The sequence below is a fragment of the Saccopteryx leptura genome, chromosome 2, assembly GCF_036850995.1.
Source record: "Saccopteryx leptura isolate mSacLep1 chromosome 2, mSacLep1_pri_phased_curated, whole genome shotgun sequence".
Classification (NCBI taxonomy): Eukaryota; Metazoa; Chordata; class Mammalia; order Chiroptera; family Emballonuridae; genus Saccopteryx; species Saccopteryx leptura.
In genome coordinates, this window is record NC_089504.1 from 265,314,706 (window position 1) to 265,327,942 (window position 13,237).

The 13,237-nt window shown below is 40.6% G+C and overlaps 1 protein-coding gene across 3 annotated transcripts in view; it reads left to right on the top strand.

The window, feature by feature from the left end:
* Nucleotides 1–13,237, top strand: part of DHX9 (DExH-box helicase 9) — a 42,406-nt gene that overhangs the window by 23,481 nt on the left and 5,688 nt on the right. For all 3 annotated transcript variants that reach the window (XM_066361690.1, XM_066361691.1, XM_066361692.1), the window contains 12 exons: nt 537–678; nt 1,082–1,164; nt 2,648–2,804; nt 6,013–6,113; nt 7,384–7,597; nt 7,995–8,089; nt 8,374–8,447; nt 9,913–10,065; nt 10,836–10,996; nt 11,786–11,897; nt 12,475–12,636; nt 12,750–12,877. In XM_066361690.1, the coding sequence (XP_066217787.1) occupies nt 537–678; nt 1,082–1,164; nt 2,648–2,804; nt 6,013–6,113; nt 7,384–7,597; nt 7,995–8,089; nt 8,374–8,447; nt 9,913–10,065; nt 10,836–10,996; nt 11,786–11,897; nt 12,475–12,636; nt 12,750–12,877 (1,582 nt within the window). The remainder of the gene's footprint in view (nt 1–536; nt 679–1,081; nt 1,165–2,647; nt 2,805–6,012; nt 6,114–7,383; nt 7,598–7,994; nt 8,090–8,373; nt 8,448–9,912; nt 10,066–10,835; nt 10,997–11,785; nt 11,898–12,474; nt 12,637–12,749; nt 12,878–13,237) is intronic.

Here is a 13,237-nt window from a genome sequence, read left to right on the forward strand (position 1 = left end):
TTTCAGAAAAATCAAGTCTAACATTTAAAACATTAACATATAACACTGCTCCTAGTATTCAGCATATGTATTGCTAGAAACAGTAATATACCATATTTCCCCATTTATAAGATGCACCTTTTCCTGAAAAATTTGTCTAAAAACTGGGTGCGTCTTACATAGTGTTTGATTTTTTTTACTTGCAATTCCCAGTTTTTTGTGTTTGTTTTTGCACTTGTAGATGAATAAAACTTGAGTTCAATAACTTTGTCATACGTATATTTCTTTCCAAATTTTGTGCCCCAAAGCTAAGGTGCATCTTATACATGGGGAAATAAGGTACACTGTTTTCTCCACCATGTCAGCCCATTCAGTGTCCTGTCTAGCACCTTCTTTGGCCCCTGGTGCAAATATGCAATGTATGCTTACCTTATTAATAAATGAGTGAAAGGTAGCCACAGTAGATGCAACATAGAAAATTTTCACCTTCCTGATACCTGTACACCTTAAATTTAACTATTTGTAGCTTTTTACATCCCTTTCCATCTGTCTCTCAGCCCAGGCGAATCAGTGCGGTCTCTGTGGCGGAGCGAGTCGCATATGAGAGAGGAGAAGAGCCCGGAAAGAGCTGTGGCTACAGCGTGCGGTTCGAGTCCATACTGCCCCGCCCTCATGCCAGTATAATGTTCTGTACTGTAGGTCAGTAATGTGTTGTATTTTGATCTTTCATTTGGGGGTTCTTTGTGTTATTTTTTGAAGAAAACTTAGTAATTGCACAGAATATCTGGAAATTATAAAGCAAGGAGCCAGTCCCAAATTCTTGTTTAAGTAAAACTTGGGGTAATTGTAGCTTAGAAAAAAATGAAATCAGCTTAGGTTACTAGAGTTGTAGCTTAATAATTCTTTCATTAAACAAATATATTTCAGAGTACGCCATCACCTTTTTAATAACTTTAAATATGCAAGTGATTTCCTTTTTTGTGTGATGCTGGGATTATACTAGTTGAACATGGTTGATTGTCTAGAAATTTGTTTCTCTACACTTTGTCCTCCCTACTTTAATCAACTCATCTGCATTGTTGCTTTGGTTTCTTTATTCAAGGCGTGCTCCTACGGAAATTAGAAGCAGGCATTCGAGGAATCAGCCATGTCATCGTGGATGAAATTCATGAGAGAGACATAAATGTAAGAAACTGGGCATTATGGTAACTAACGTACTAACACTAATCTAAAAAGAAATCAAAATAAAATGTCTGCTTTGTTTTTCTTTTCCAACTGTTTGCATCTTCTATCAAAACCATGAACATTGGTTGCTAAGATGTTGAACACTGTCATTTTATTTTTTTATTAAGTGAGAGGCTCAGAGACAGGCTCCTGCATGCACCCTGAGATCCACCCAGGAAGCCCCTTACAAGGTGATGCTCTGCTCATCAGGGGCTGCTGCTCCGTTGCTTAGCAACTGAGCTATTTCAGCACCTGTGGTGAGTCCATGAAGCCATTCTCAGTGCTGAGGGCCAACTTGGTCAACCATTCGAGCTATTGCTGTAGGAGAAGGGGAGGGGTGGGTCACTTCTGTGTGCCCTGACATGGAATTGAACCGGAACTTCCACACACCAGGCTGATGCTCTACCACTGCACCAACCTGCTAGCGCCAAACATTATTTTAGTGACACCATTGAACCCTTTTTGTTGTTGAATTCACTGAATTCTAAAAGTAAAGACCTTTACTTGTAAAGTAAATATAAGAGCTAGCATGTCCACTTACCCATGGAAACTTGGTGTGTATGTACAGCAGGAGACACAAACATGAGTGTTCAATACACAATAGTAAGATCTAGAAACAACGAGGTACCTGCAGTAGCTCCTTGTAGTTGGTAACTCAGCAACCAGTTGGTGAGTAGATTGGTATTCACACATCAGGATATTAAATAGTCATTAGAATAACTACTAACGTAGATGAATCTTAGTTTTGCCATAGTATGGGAAAAGAAAATCCTGAAAGATTGTGTGGAATATCAGATTATCATAAAGTTAAAAATAAGCAACATTAAAAATATATATAGCTCTGTATGTAAGTATTTGTAAGTATCGAGATGATATATATGAAAAGGAATGTAAACAAAAGAATCAGGATGGTGATTTTCTGCAGTTGGGAGATACAGAGTGATGTGCGGGAGGGCCACACAAGCTAGAGAACAGTTTTGACAAAGTTTGGGCTTTCATGTTGTTTGGTGGGTCAGTGGATACTTTACATTATTAAATACTAAGTGTCTCAATCATTATGGTGTGTGAATGAACCAGCTAGGTAGGACCTTTTCAACATTGTCAAGGTTTACTTTACATGTGATCAGATAACTGGCTTTTTGCTTATCGAGACTTTCCCCTTTTTTCTAGCTGAAATTTCTGTGCCTACAAATATAAATTTCACTGAAAAATTTGAGTTGAGTTCTTTGCTCTCATTTTTTTTTCTTTCTCTTCTCTTCCTTACCGGAATAACACTCGTTTCTCATCCTCATAGCTATTAGCTCATGATTGTTCTTTAAAATACTGTGACTGCATCCCACTGGAACCCTTTATTTTAGGCTTCTTAAAGTCACCTAAGAAACAAATCTTTTGGGTGTTATCTCATTAGAATGCAATTTTGTTTTGTTTGTGTTTGTTTGAGTAGACAGACTTCCTTTTGGTGGTACTACGTGACGTGGTTGAGGCTTATCCTGAAGTTCGCATTGTTCTCATGTCTGCTACTATTGATACTAGCATGTTCTGTGAATATTTCTTCAACTGTCCCATCATTGAAGTCTACGGGAGGACTTTCCCAGTTCAAGGTAAATGCTGTGGGGGTGAGGTGGGAGGGTGAATATCTCCTTATGCGTCTTAAAAGCACAGTTGAGCAGTTTCTTAATTCTGGAGATGAAGACATGACCTTTGACCTATAAAGTATATATATTATAGAACAGGCCAAGTTAGGATATCAAACGCATCGTAGTATTTGGGATTTTAGTCAAGCAGGAATGAGTGTAGTCTGAAGAGAGAGAACTAATTCCATTTACTATATTAAGAATTTGCATATCTAGTAAATTTCCCACCTTTAGCCAAACTTAACTTTTTTTTTTCTGAAGTTAGAAGTGGGGAGGCAGAGAGACTTCCGCATTTGCCCAACTGGGATGCACCCGGCATGCCCCCCAGGGGGGCAATTCTCTGCCCACCTGGGGCATTGCTCCATTGTGGCCAGAGCCTTTCTAGTGCCTGAGGCAAAAGCCATGGAACCATCCTCAGTGCCTGGGCCAACTTTGCTCTCCAGTGGAGCCTTGGCTGCCAGAGGGGATCAGACAGAAAGAGAGAGAGAGAGAGAGAAAGGAGAGGGGGAAGAGTGGAGAAGAAGATGGGCACTTCTTCTGTGTGCCCTGGCCAGGAATCGAACCCGGGACCTCCACATGCCAGGCTGACACTCTACCACTGAGCCAACCGGCCAAGGCCTCCAAACTTTTAAAATCGTTACATCAGAGGTAAATCAATTATGATCTATAGATGATCATGGGAAATGCTGTTAAAAGTTTAAGCAGCCAGGGTCAAATTAACAAGAGAATTTTTCTTAAAGTCAGAAGAGGCAGACTTTTGAAGTGAGATTAAGGTATTTTAAGGTCAAGTATTTCTGATAGTTATAAATCTTTACTTTTCCTATAAGATTTTGTCATCACCATTTTCTAGTAGGTTGGGGTAAGAAATGAATTATGGCAGAGTCTAATTAAGGGCATAAAAATAAAGTTTGCAGTGTAGGTATGAAATCAATGGAAATTTCAGGGCGTTAATTTTTAAATTTTTTAAATCTTTTTTAATTTAATTTTTTTTTTCCCCCCCTGAAGCTGGAAACAGGGAGAGACAGACAGACTACCGCATGCGCCTGACCGGGATCCACCCGGCACGCCCACAAGGGGGCGAAGCTCTGCCACGACCAGAGCCACTCTAGCGCCTGGGGCAGAGGCCAAGGAGCCATCCCCAGCGCCCGGGCCATCTTTGCTCCAATGGAGCCTCGCTGCGGGAGGGGAAGAGAGACGGAGAGGGGGAGGAGTGGAGAGGCAGATGGGTGCCTCTCCTGTGTACCCTGGCCGGGAATCGAACCCGGGACCTCTGCACGCCAGGCCGACGCTCTACCACTGAGCCAACCGGCCAGGGCCTTAATTTAATTTTTTTACAGAGACAGTGTCAGAGTGAGGGATAGACAGGGACAGACAGACAGGAATGGAGAGATGAGAAGCATCAATCATTAGTTTTTTGTTGCGCATTGCCACATCTTAGTTTGTTCATTGATTGCTTTCTCATGTGCCTTGACCGCGGGCCTTCAGCAGACCGAGTAACCCCTTGCTTGAGCCAGAGACCTTGGGTCCAAGCTGGTGAGCTTTGCTCAAACCAGATAAGCCACGCTCAAGCTGGTGCTCGGGGTCTCGAAACTGGGTCCTCAGCATCCCAGTCTGGTGCTCTATCCACTGCGCCACCGCCTGGTCAGGCTAATTTTTAAAGTAAGGGTATCTCTGAAAGAAAAGCCAATGCAGTTGTATCTCCCAAAAGTACTGAAATAGCTTTGAAAGTATACTGATATTGAAAAACAAATATGAAAGGCAGATGGTAGGAGCTAGGTTTACTGTGAGAGTGAGAGGTCCTCAGGAAGTGAGAGGGCTTGAGTGAACATGGGTACAGTTGTAAGGACTAGTGTTAATTCAAATGGATAGGTATATTTGTATCGGTACAAGTGGATGGAGACAAATAACTGAATGAATGCATGGATTAATACAAGTACAGTACATGCATTTCTCAGCTCTGCTGAGTGGTTTTAGAAGCAGTGACATCCCAGTAGCCAGGAGCATACTAACACTCAGATCTTATATTCAGTTAAAGAACCACACATTCTTGGAGAAATGGTTGTGATTCTAAGGTTAAGGGAGAGCCTATTTAAGATGAGCCTGGAATATTTTGTATTATATACACTGGAAAGTAAGGAAGTGCTTAAAAAAAAACATACACTTAAGAGCCAAACTGATAAAGAGATCTCAATGGCCAAAGCTGCTTTAGTTTGAGTAAGAAAATAATAGTTTTGGATTATAACTCTTAAGTATAAAATCACAAATTATGAATTTATATGGTAACTAAATAAATAGTTAATAAAATTTCTCATACCAAAAAGTTCAAAATCATATGTGTAGACATTCTCCCTCAAAAAAGTGAGGCTTAACTTCTTGTCCCTTGAGTGTGCTGTGCTTAGTGACTTGTTTCCAAAGAGTGAAGTAAGGAAAGGGGAAATGAAGCCAGTGGCACTTTACAGTGTAGAGCATGGCAAACACTGTCTCAGGTAGCCAAGATTAATAATGTCTTCATGCAGAGTCATGCTGATGGTGTGTACCTTGAATGTAATGTGATGAAAATGGCACTTTGGGGGATTAAGGCTTAGAGAGCGTAAATGTTTAGATTATGAGACACTCCTGGGCCCATCAGAAAACCTCAGGAGCATAATGGACCAGCAGATGTTCCAACTTTTGCTTTTGAGGTCCTTCTTAGAGTGTTAACTAAACTGAACCCATTTTATATGTACGTGTTATATAGAGGAGGGATGGGCTGTGGTATATTGTGTTGATGTGATGTGGTTCAGGCTTATCCTGAAGTTCATATTGTTCTGATGTCTGCTACATTACATTATTAAATAATAAATGTCTTGGCCATTAATTTTTGTCTATACCATGCGAGTGCACAACACTGCATGTGCACAGCAGGCATTTGATGAATGTTTGAACATGGTATTTGTACATCTTGACTGGTTTTGTGGGAATTTCTACAAGATAACCAACCCTCCTATAGGTTAAAGAGATGGGAACACTGAGTTAGATTGAGAAAAGAGGTTATTACCACTGCATTTCTTGACAGTTGTGAAGAATCAGGGTGATGGGTATTACGTAAATTTGAATGATAAATTAGAAAATGAGTTTTAAAGTCTGCTCCATTCTGAAAATTGATAGTACTTAACTGACTGGGTTGTCCTGGCAGAATATTTTTTGGAAGACTGCATTCAGATGACCCACTTCATTCCTCCACCAAAGGACAAAAAGAAGAAGGACAAGGAGGATGACGGCTGTGAGGAGGATGATGTAAGTGAATTTCATGAAGTATTTTCATTATGGGCACATGATTGTTACAGAGGAAAGGATCAATTTTATTAAAAACAGTAAGTTAGCATTACAGGAAACTGTTTACAAAACTGACTGATGTCTACCTTTGAATTAATATCTTTCATTCCACAGAATTTCACATTCAGTGACAACCTCTTTTCATACCATGAGCTAAATAATCTCTAGGGGAAAAGGAGAGAAACAGATGTTTCAGGGCCACAGCAGCTGGGTCATTAAGTGGTGGACAGGTAGAATCTTGTGTTGTACCCCGAGCTCCTGAACCAGAATCTGCTCGAACAAGACATCCAGGTGATCCTTATTTAGAGTGTAAGCAGCAGCTTTATCACTAGATTAGAGAGCACATTGGTGGCATTATTAAAGGGAGGGAGAACATCAAACTAGGGAGGAATAAGAGGTTTCCTAAGAAGAGACAGGGAAGGGAAGTGATATTTATTTTGTAATGCTGTAGAGTTGGACCAGTGATGAGGTAAAAATTCATCTTGGAGCTCTAGATTTGGACCAAATGAATAGTAAGACAACCAGCATTTCAGAATTTGATAGACTCTAACCTGGAGTTGGATATTTTTAATTAGAAGACCCAAGAATGACAATGAATAGCAAATTAGAAGGTTTATCAGGGGGAAAAAGACCAGTTGTAACAACTTTGTTTTTCATTACTGAAGACTTGGTTTGTCATGGATTGATTCTAAGGCAGACTCTTTGGAAAAGGCGGACCACTTTAATTCAGAAATAGATGAACATGATAAAGTCCCTGCCTGTAGGACACCTGTTTAAGAACTAAAGGACTTCCTGTTTGGTTTGGGATGAGTTTGGAAATTACATCGGGAGCGCAGTGTGTGTGATAAAGTAATTATGTGGTAATTGATATGCCCAGAGGATCATAGGAGCAGTTCATTAATCAGAAAGGAAAATATCTTTGAAAAACCAAGAGTTATAATCAGTCATAAGAGAAATATAGTTGGTAAAAGGAGCCATTAGAAGTTTCAGAGTCAAATATAAGAGTTTTTGCCTGAATTTTAGTCATGCCCTATGGGAAATATCACTCAGTAGATAAACTCAGTGTGTTACCATGCAGCAGGTTCACCATTTTCAGAAATTAAATTTCTTCTGCATTCCAGAAAAGATTAATCAGCTAGAATGAAGGAAGACATTGGGTGTCATTTGAAGATTAAGAACAAACATAAGAGACTTAAGAGCTGTAGTAATTAAGACAGGCCTCTTTTTGCAGGCAAATTGCAACCTCATCTGTGGTGATGAATATGGTCCAGAAACAAGGATAAGCATGGCTCAACTGAATGAAAAGGAAACTTATTTTGAACTCATTGAAGCTCTTCTTAAGTACATTGAGACCCTCAATGTTCCTGGAGCCGTGTTGGTCTTTCTGCCCGGCTGGAATTTGATTTACACTATGCAGAAACAGTTGGAAATGAGTCCACATTTTGGTATGAGTCTTTGAATTCTCACATATATGAAAGTTAACATGAATATTTTTGCTTGTACCCAGACAGTATGTGAAAACAAAAATTTAGTGAGTTTTTATTACTATTATTATTATTATTATCTTAAGATTTTCTTTATTGATTTTACAGAATGTGGCAGTGGAGCCAGAAGTATCAACTCATAAGAACGCCTCACTTTAGTTGTTCATTGGTTCTTGTTTATGTGCCTTGACTGGAAAAGCCCAGGGTTTCAAACCGGTGACCTCAGCATTCTAGGTCCAGGCTTGATCCACTGTGCCACCACAGGCCAGGCACCATTTTTAAATAGCAATATGCATAATGTAGAGCACTTTTAAACTAGCTGCTGTTCTTAGACCTTAACCTTTTTGTGTTGTTACAGGAAACCACAGGTACCAGATCCTTCCCCTGCATTCTCAGATCCCTCGAGAGGAGCAGCGCAAAGTGTTTGATCCAGTACCGGTCGGCGTGACCAAGGTTAGTCACGAGCATTGCAGTTGCTGAGTTGTGGGTGACATGAATTCCTAGACGTTGCCATCCTTCAGAGAGCTATAGAAAAATTGTAGTTGCTCTAAGTTTAGGAAAAAGGGATCTTCTCTACAAGTTCAGAAGGCTTTTCATTACATGGTCAGTGGACGAGTGGGTTTTTTTTTTAAGGCTTCTGTAATTCTCTTGAGTTGTGTATAAGCACATCAGTCTTTTAAAGTACATACTGGGAAAATAATTGCTGAAGTGTGATTTTTCTTGTCATTTCTTCACAGGTGATTTTGTCCACAAACATTGCTGAGACCAGCATTACCATAAACGATGTTGTTTACGTCATTGACTCTTGCAAGTAAGTACACAAGATCACTGTTTGCCTGAAATAAACCTTTAGAGTGTTCCATGCAGTGTCTAGTGTCCATTAACAGAATTAAAGACCTTATTTTTAAATTCCTGTGTTCTTATACCATCAAAGTAGTTCTTATACTACTGTGCATTGCCTGACCAGGTGGTGGCGCAAGTCAAAAGAGCGTCGGACTGGGATGGGGAGGACCCAGGTTCGAGAGTCCGAGGTTGCCAGCTTAAGTGTGGGCTCATCTGGTTTGGGCAAAGCTCACCAGCTTGGACCTAGGGTCGCTGGCTTGAGCAAGTGGTTACTTGGCCTGCTGAAGGCCTGCGGTCAAGGCACATATAAGAAAGCAATCAATGAACAACTGGGGTGTCTCAACGAAAAACTGATGATTGTTGCTTCTCATCTCCATTCCTGTCTGTTTCTTTCTATCCTTCTCTCTGACTCACTCTCTGTCTCTGTAAAAAAAAAAAAATTTTTGCATTTATAGATACTAGGTTACATGCTGAGGAATAATTCCTTGTTGTTACACATCACAAGTTCATCATGGGAGCAAGTAACAAGCTTACTGCTCTGACTTCTGACTGGTTCTCACAGTTCTTGTCTGAAGTGTTAGGCTTATGTCCCAGGTGTTTCCATTGATAATGCCTATACAGTAGCTGCTCTTTGGTGTATAAACATGGTCAATATTTAGCATATGACAAACGTCCTACCTGTAGGACACTCATTTCAGAATTAAAAGACTTCATATTTGATACAAGATGTCCTAGGAAGTACACAGGGTGGCATTGTGAATAGAAAGTACTTCTATGGTAATTGATGCACAGGATAAAACGTCCAAATTTGGTTATATTTGGCCAGCTTGTGCCCCCATCTTCTCTAGATGGTCTCTCAGCCTGCCTGGCAATGGAAAAATTTTTGCCAGCGCCCAGTTAGGAAATGATGAGTGCTCTGCAGCTCTTTTGTACCAATCCCAGTCTTTAGTGCCAACTGCCCGTGTGTAACATTGAGGGGTATGAGGTTGCATAGGAGTTCAGAAGGAACACAGAGCACTCTTTGGTGAAGTCATGAGAAGTGTCACATACTGTAGTTTAGCACATGTCCTACCTACATAGATAATGTGGATCTTCTAATTGTTGGCTTACATTTATGTGCCAGATTTTGTTTAAATGCTTTACATATATTAGCTGACTTAATTATTAAAATAAAAAGCCACCTGAAGTAGATCATAGTTTGTTTTCAGATGAGGAAAGGCACAGAATAGGTTAGTCACTTAGCCAAGATCACCAGCTGGTAGGTGGCACGTGGTGTGCATTGCCTTTCAGTAAGTTGACAGGATGGTGCTGTTCACAAGTAGCATCACAGTAGGCATGGCTGTCAGGAAATCATTCCCCACTTGGTGCAATCTTAGTAGTTTTGTATCATTAGTTCGTATGAGCCGTAGAATTAACCTCTGTTTGCTCTGTAGGCAGAAGGTGAAGCTGTTCACTGCTCATAACAACATGACCAACTATGCCACGGTCTGGGCATCCAAAACAAACCTGGAGCAGCGGAAAGGACGAGCCGGCCGCGTACGCCCTGGGTTCTGCTTCCACCTCTGCAGTCGAGCTCGTTTCGAGAGGTGTGAGACCAGTTATAGAATAAAGAGTGAAGGTTTTCTTTATACACCTCTTTTCTCTCTCTCCTTCCTCTCTGGGTGAACTCTGCATAAATACCTGCAGTTAAACATAGAACATAGTGAAGGAAACTTAGCAAGATTGAATAAAGAATGAGAAGAAATCAGAAATTGTTGATGGTGACTTGTTTTATACCATTTACTATTTACTAATAAGCTTTTAAGAGAATAGATTTCTTTTGGGTCCACATAGCTTTATCACTTTGGTATTACTGATATTTATGGAATAAGTAACTTTTTAGAAAATGTTAATATTCTGTATTTATAGAATATTTCTATTTTTTTCAGCATATCACCTGTGTCATGATCCTCCTCGTTCTTAAGAAATAGAGGCCATTATTTAGATAAGGAAAATGTTCGTATCAGCCCCGCATCCCCACAAAAGGCCTTGCTACCATTTTTAGCCCATATTTGTCAGCAGGAGGGAATTGAAGACATAGGTGGAAGTAATAACATTAGGGATTTGGGGTAATTGTTTCATTCTCCTTCACTCAAAGTGAAAATGTTGCCAACCTGTAAGTGTAGTCATAAGCCCCTACCCAACCAGTTAAGAGGGTCTTGTCCAAAGAGTTTTTGCAGTAAAATTAAGATGTTCTTCGAGAATTATAAAAGGATAAAGGAAGGGCAGCTCTGTGTTCTTGGTTATCTTTGCAAATGTTTTAAACAAATGTGTGGCTTTGAAAGGGAGGATAGTTATTTTATGCTTGTTTTCTTAGACTTGAAACCCACATGACACCAGAGATGTTTCGAACCCCATTACATGAAATTGCTTTGAGCATAAAACTTCTACGTCTAGGAGCAATTGGCCAGTTTTTGGCCAAGGCAATTGAACCTCCACCTTTGGATGCTGTGATTGAAGCCGAGCACACACTCAGAGGTACTACAAAAACAGACCTACCTAGCACACGTGAATTATGTCTGTCTTGTTCTGGCAGTCAGTTCTTAACAGTGAATCAGGAAGGAGACAGTCCACAGGGCTCTCATGCTAATGCTTCCAGTGCTGTCTCATGTACTTAGTATTAAAAATTAGGGCTGTAAAATTAGCAACATGAGGTAAGAAAGAACTAATGTCTTATTTTCAGGAAAAAAACTGAGAAAAGGCAGGGTGTCATCTCTTAATTTAATCAGAACATGAATTACTCATGATCTAGTATTCTATGTATACCTTAGAGCATTTGTTTTTTCCTAATCACACTTAAGTTTGAAGCCATGTAGTTTAGTGAGGGAAAATAAGGTTATTGGAACCAGTAGATCTGATTTTGAATTTTGAATCTAGTACTCATGTGCTGCGTGAACTTCAGACTTGCTCTCAAGATAACATTTCTTAAAATTATCAACAGGTGATAACACCCTTGCTATGGCACATAGGTACTTATGCTGCTAATAATATTTATTACTGTATTTACAGACCTCATGGACTGTATTCAGCTTTATAACCTGCAAGGCACAATTTTAGTACTTCTTCATATTAAGTGCTCAGAATTTGGTTTTCTGTTTCTGAGTGAAAACAGTTGGCTATGGCCATGGTCCTGGCAGTTGGCTTGACAAATCATGAAACTTAAGTGTACTGTCCTAACTTTAATCTATAAAGAAATGTGTCATCTCTGCCTAGGATAAAGGGATGTTTGTGACTGTTTCTGCTCACAAAAGAAATTTCTTCCCACAGAGCTTGATGCATTAGATATCAATGATGAGTTAACTCCTCTGGGACGAATCCTGGCTAAACTCCCCATTGAGCCTCGTTTTGGCAAAATGATGATAATGGGGTGTATTTTCTAGTAAGTGCTTTGTTTTATTGCTGATAATTAAATGGTAAGATAGTTTCAGAATCTTAGTCCTCTCCCTATAAGAAAGGATAGGCTCAGAGAAGAAAAAAGGAAATATTTTTCAGTGGGGAAGTGGCTACTGGAAGAAGTGTGAAATGGGAAGAACGGGCAGTTCCAGGAGATAGACACGCTGAGGCCATCTTGGGGTGGGGGGAGCTCCAAGTCTCAGGAGGGCCGCTCCGAGCTCCCAGGAGCTCGGTTAAGTAGCTATCCCTGGAAGAGAAATGGTGTTAGGAAAACACGTATATTTTATCAGAAAGTTTTGTTTGAAGATTGAGAGATTAGTGAGATGGGGAAGAGAGGATAGGAAAGGAAAATTAGACTGCTTGGTTATAATTTATAATAAATATGCGTTCATTAATATCAGAGCTCATCATCATTACCCTTTCTGCTTTGGGAGAGAGCAGCTGTCAAGGTCTTTGTTCAGCCCCTTTTGGTGCGAATAAAGCAGCACTATAGCCAGTAACCTCGCTGAGCACAGCTGCTGGAGTGAGGGTGTGGTGACAGGATCTTCCTGCCTCTGTTTCAGTGTGGGCGATGCCGTGTGCACCATCTCAGCTGCCACCTGCTTTCCCGAGCCTTTCATCAATGAAGGAAAGCGACTGGGCTACATCCATCGCAATTTTGCTGGAAACAGATTTTCTGACCACGTGGCCCTCTTATCAGTATTTCAAGCTTGGGATGATGCTAGGTATGGGTTTGAAAGAGGACAGTTTAAGATTTGGGTGAACTGTCTCCAGTTTCTAATCTGGCTCTATTTCTCTGGGCTCTGAGAATGACTCTCATCATCCCTGTCTACTTTAGAATGGGTGGAGAAGAAGCCGAGATACGTTTTTGTGAGCACAAAAGACTCAATATGGCTACACTGAGAATGACCTGGGAAGCCAAAGTTCAGCTCAAAGAGATTCTGATCAATTCTGGATTTCCAAAAGGTAAGGCTCTTACAGTCTTAAAACTTTTATTTGTTTTTTGGGTTTTTTTGTGGCAGAGACTGAGTCAGAGGGACAGATAGGGACAGAGACAGGAAGGGGGAGAGATGAGAAACCTCAACTTTTTGTTGTGGCTCCTTAGTTCATTGATTTCTCATATGTGCCTTGACTGTGGGGCTACAGTAGACTGAGTGACCCCTTGCTCGAGCCAGCGACCTTGGGCTTAAGCTGGTGAGCCTTGCTCAAACCAGATGAGCCCGCACTCAAACTGGCGACCTCAGGGTCTCGAACCTGGGTCCTCCACATCCCAGTCCAACACTCTATCCACTGCGCCACCTCCTGGTTAGGCTTAAGACATTTCTG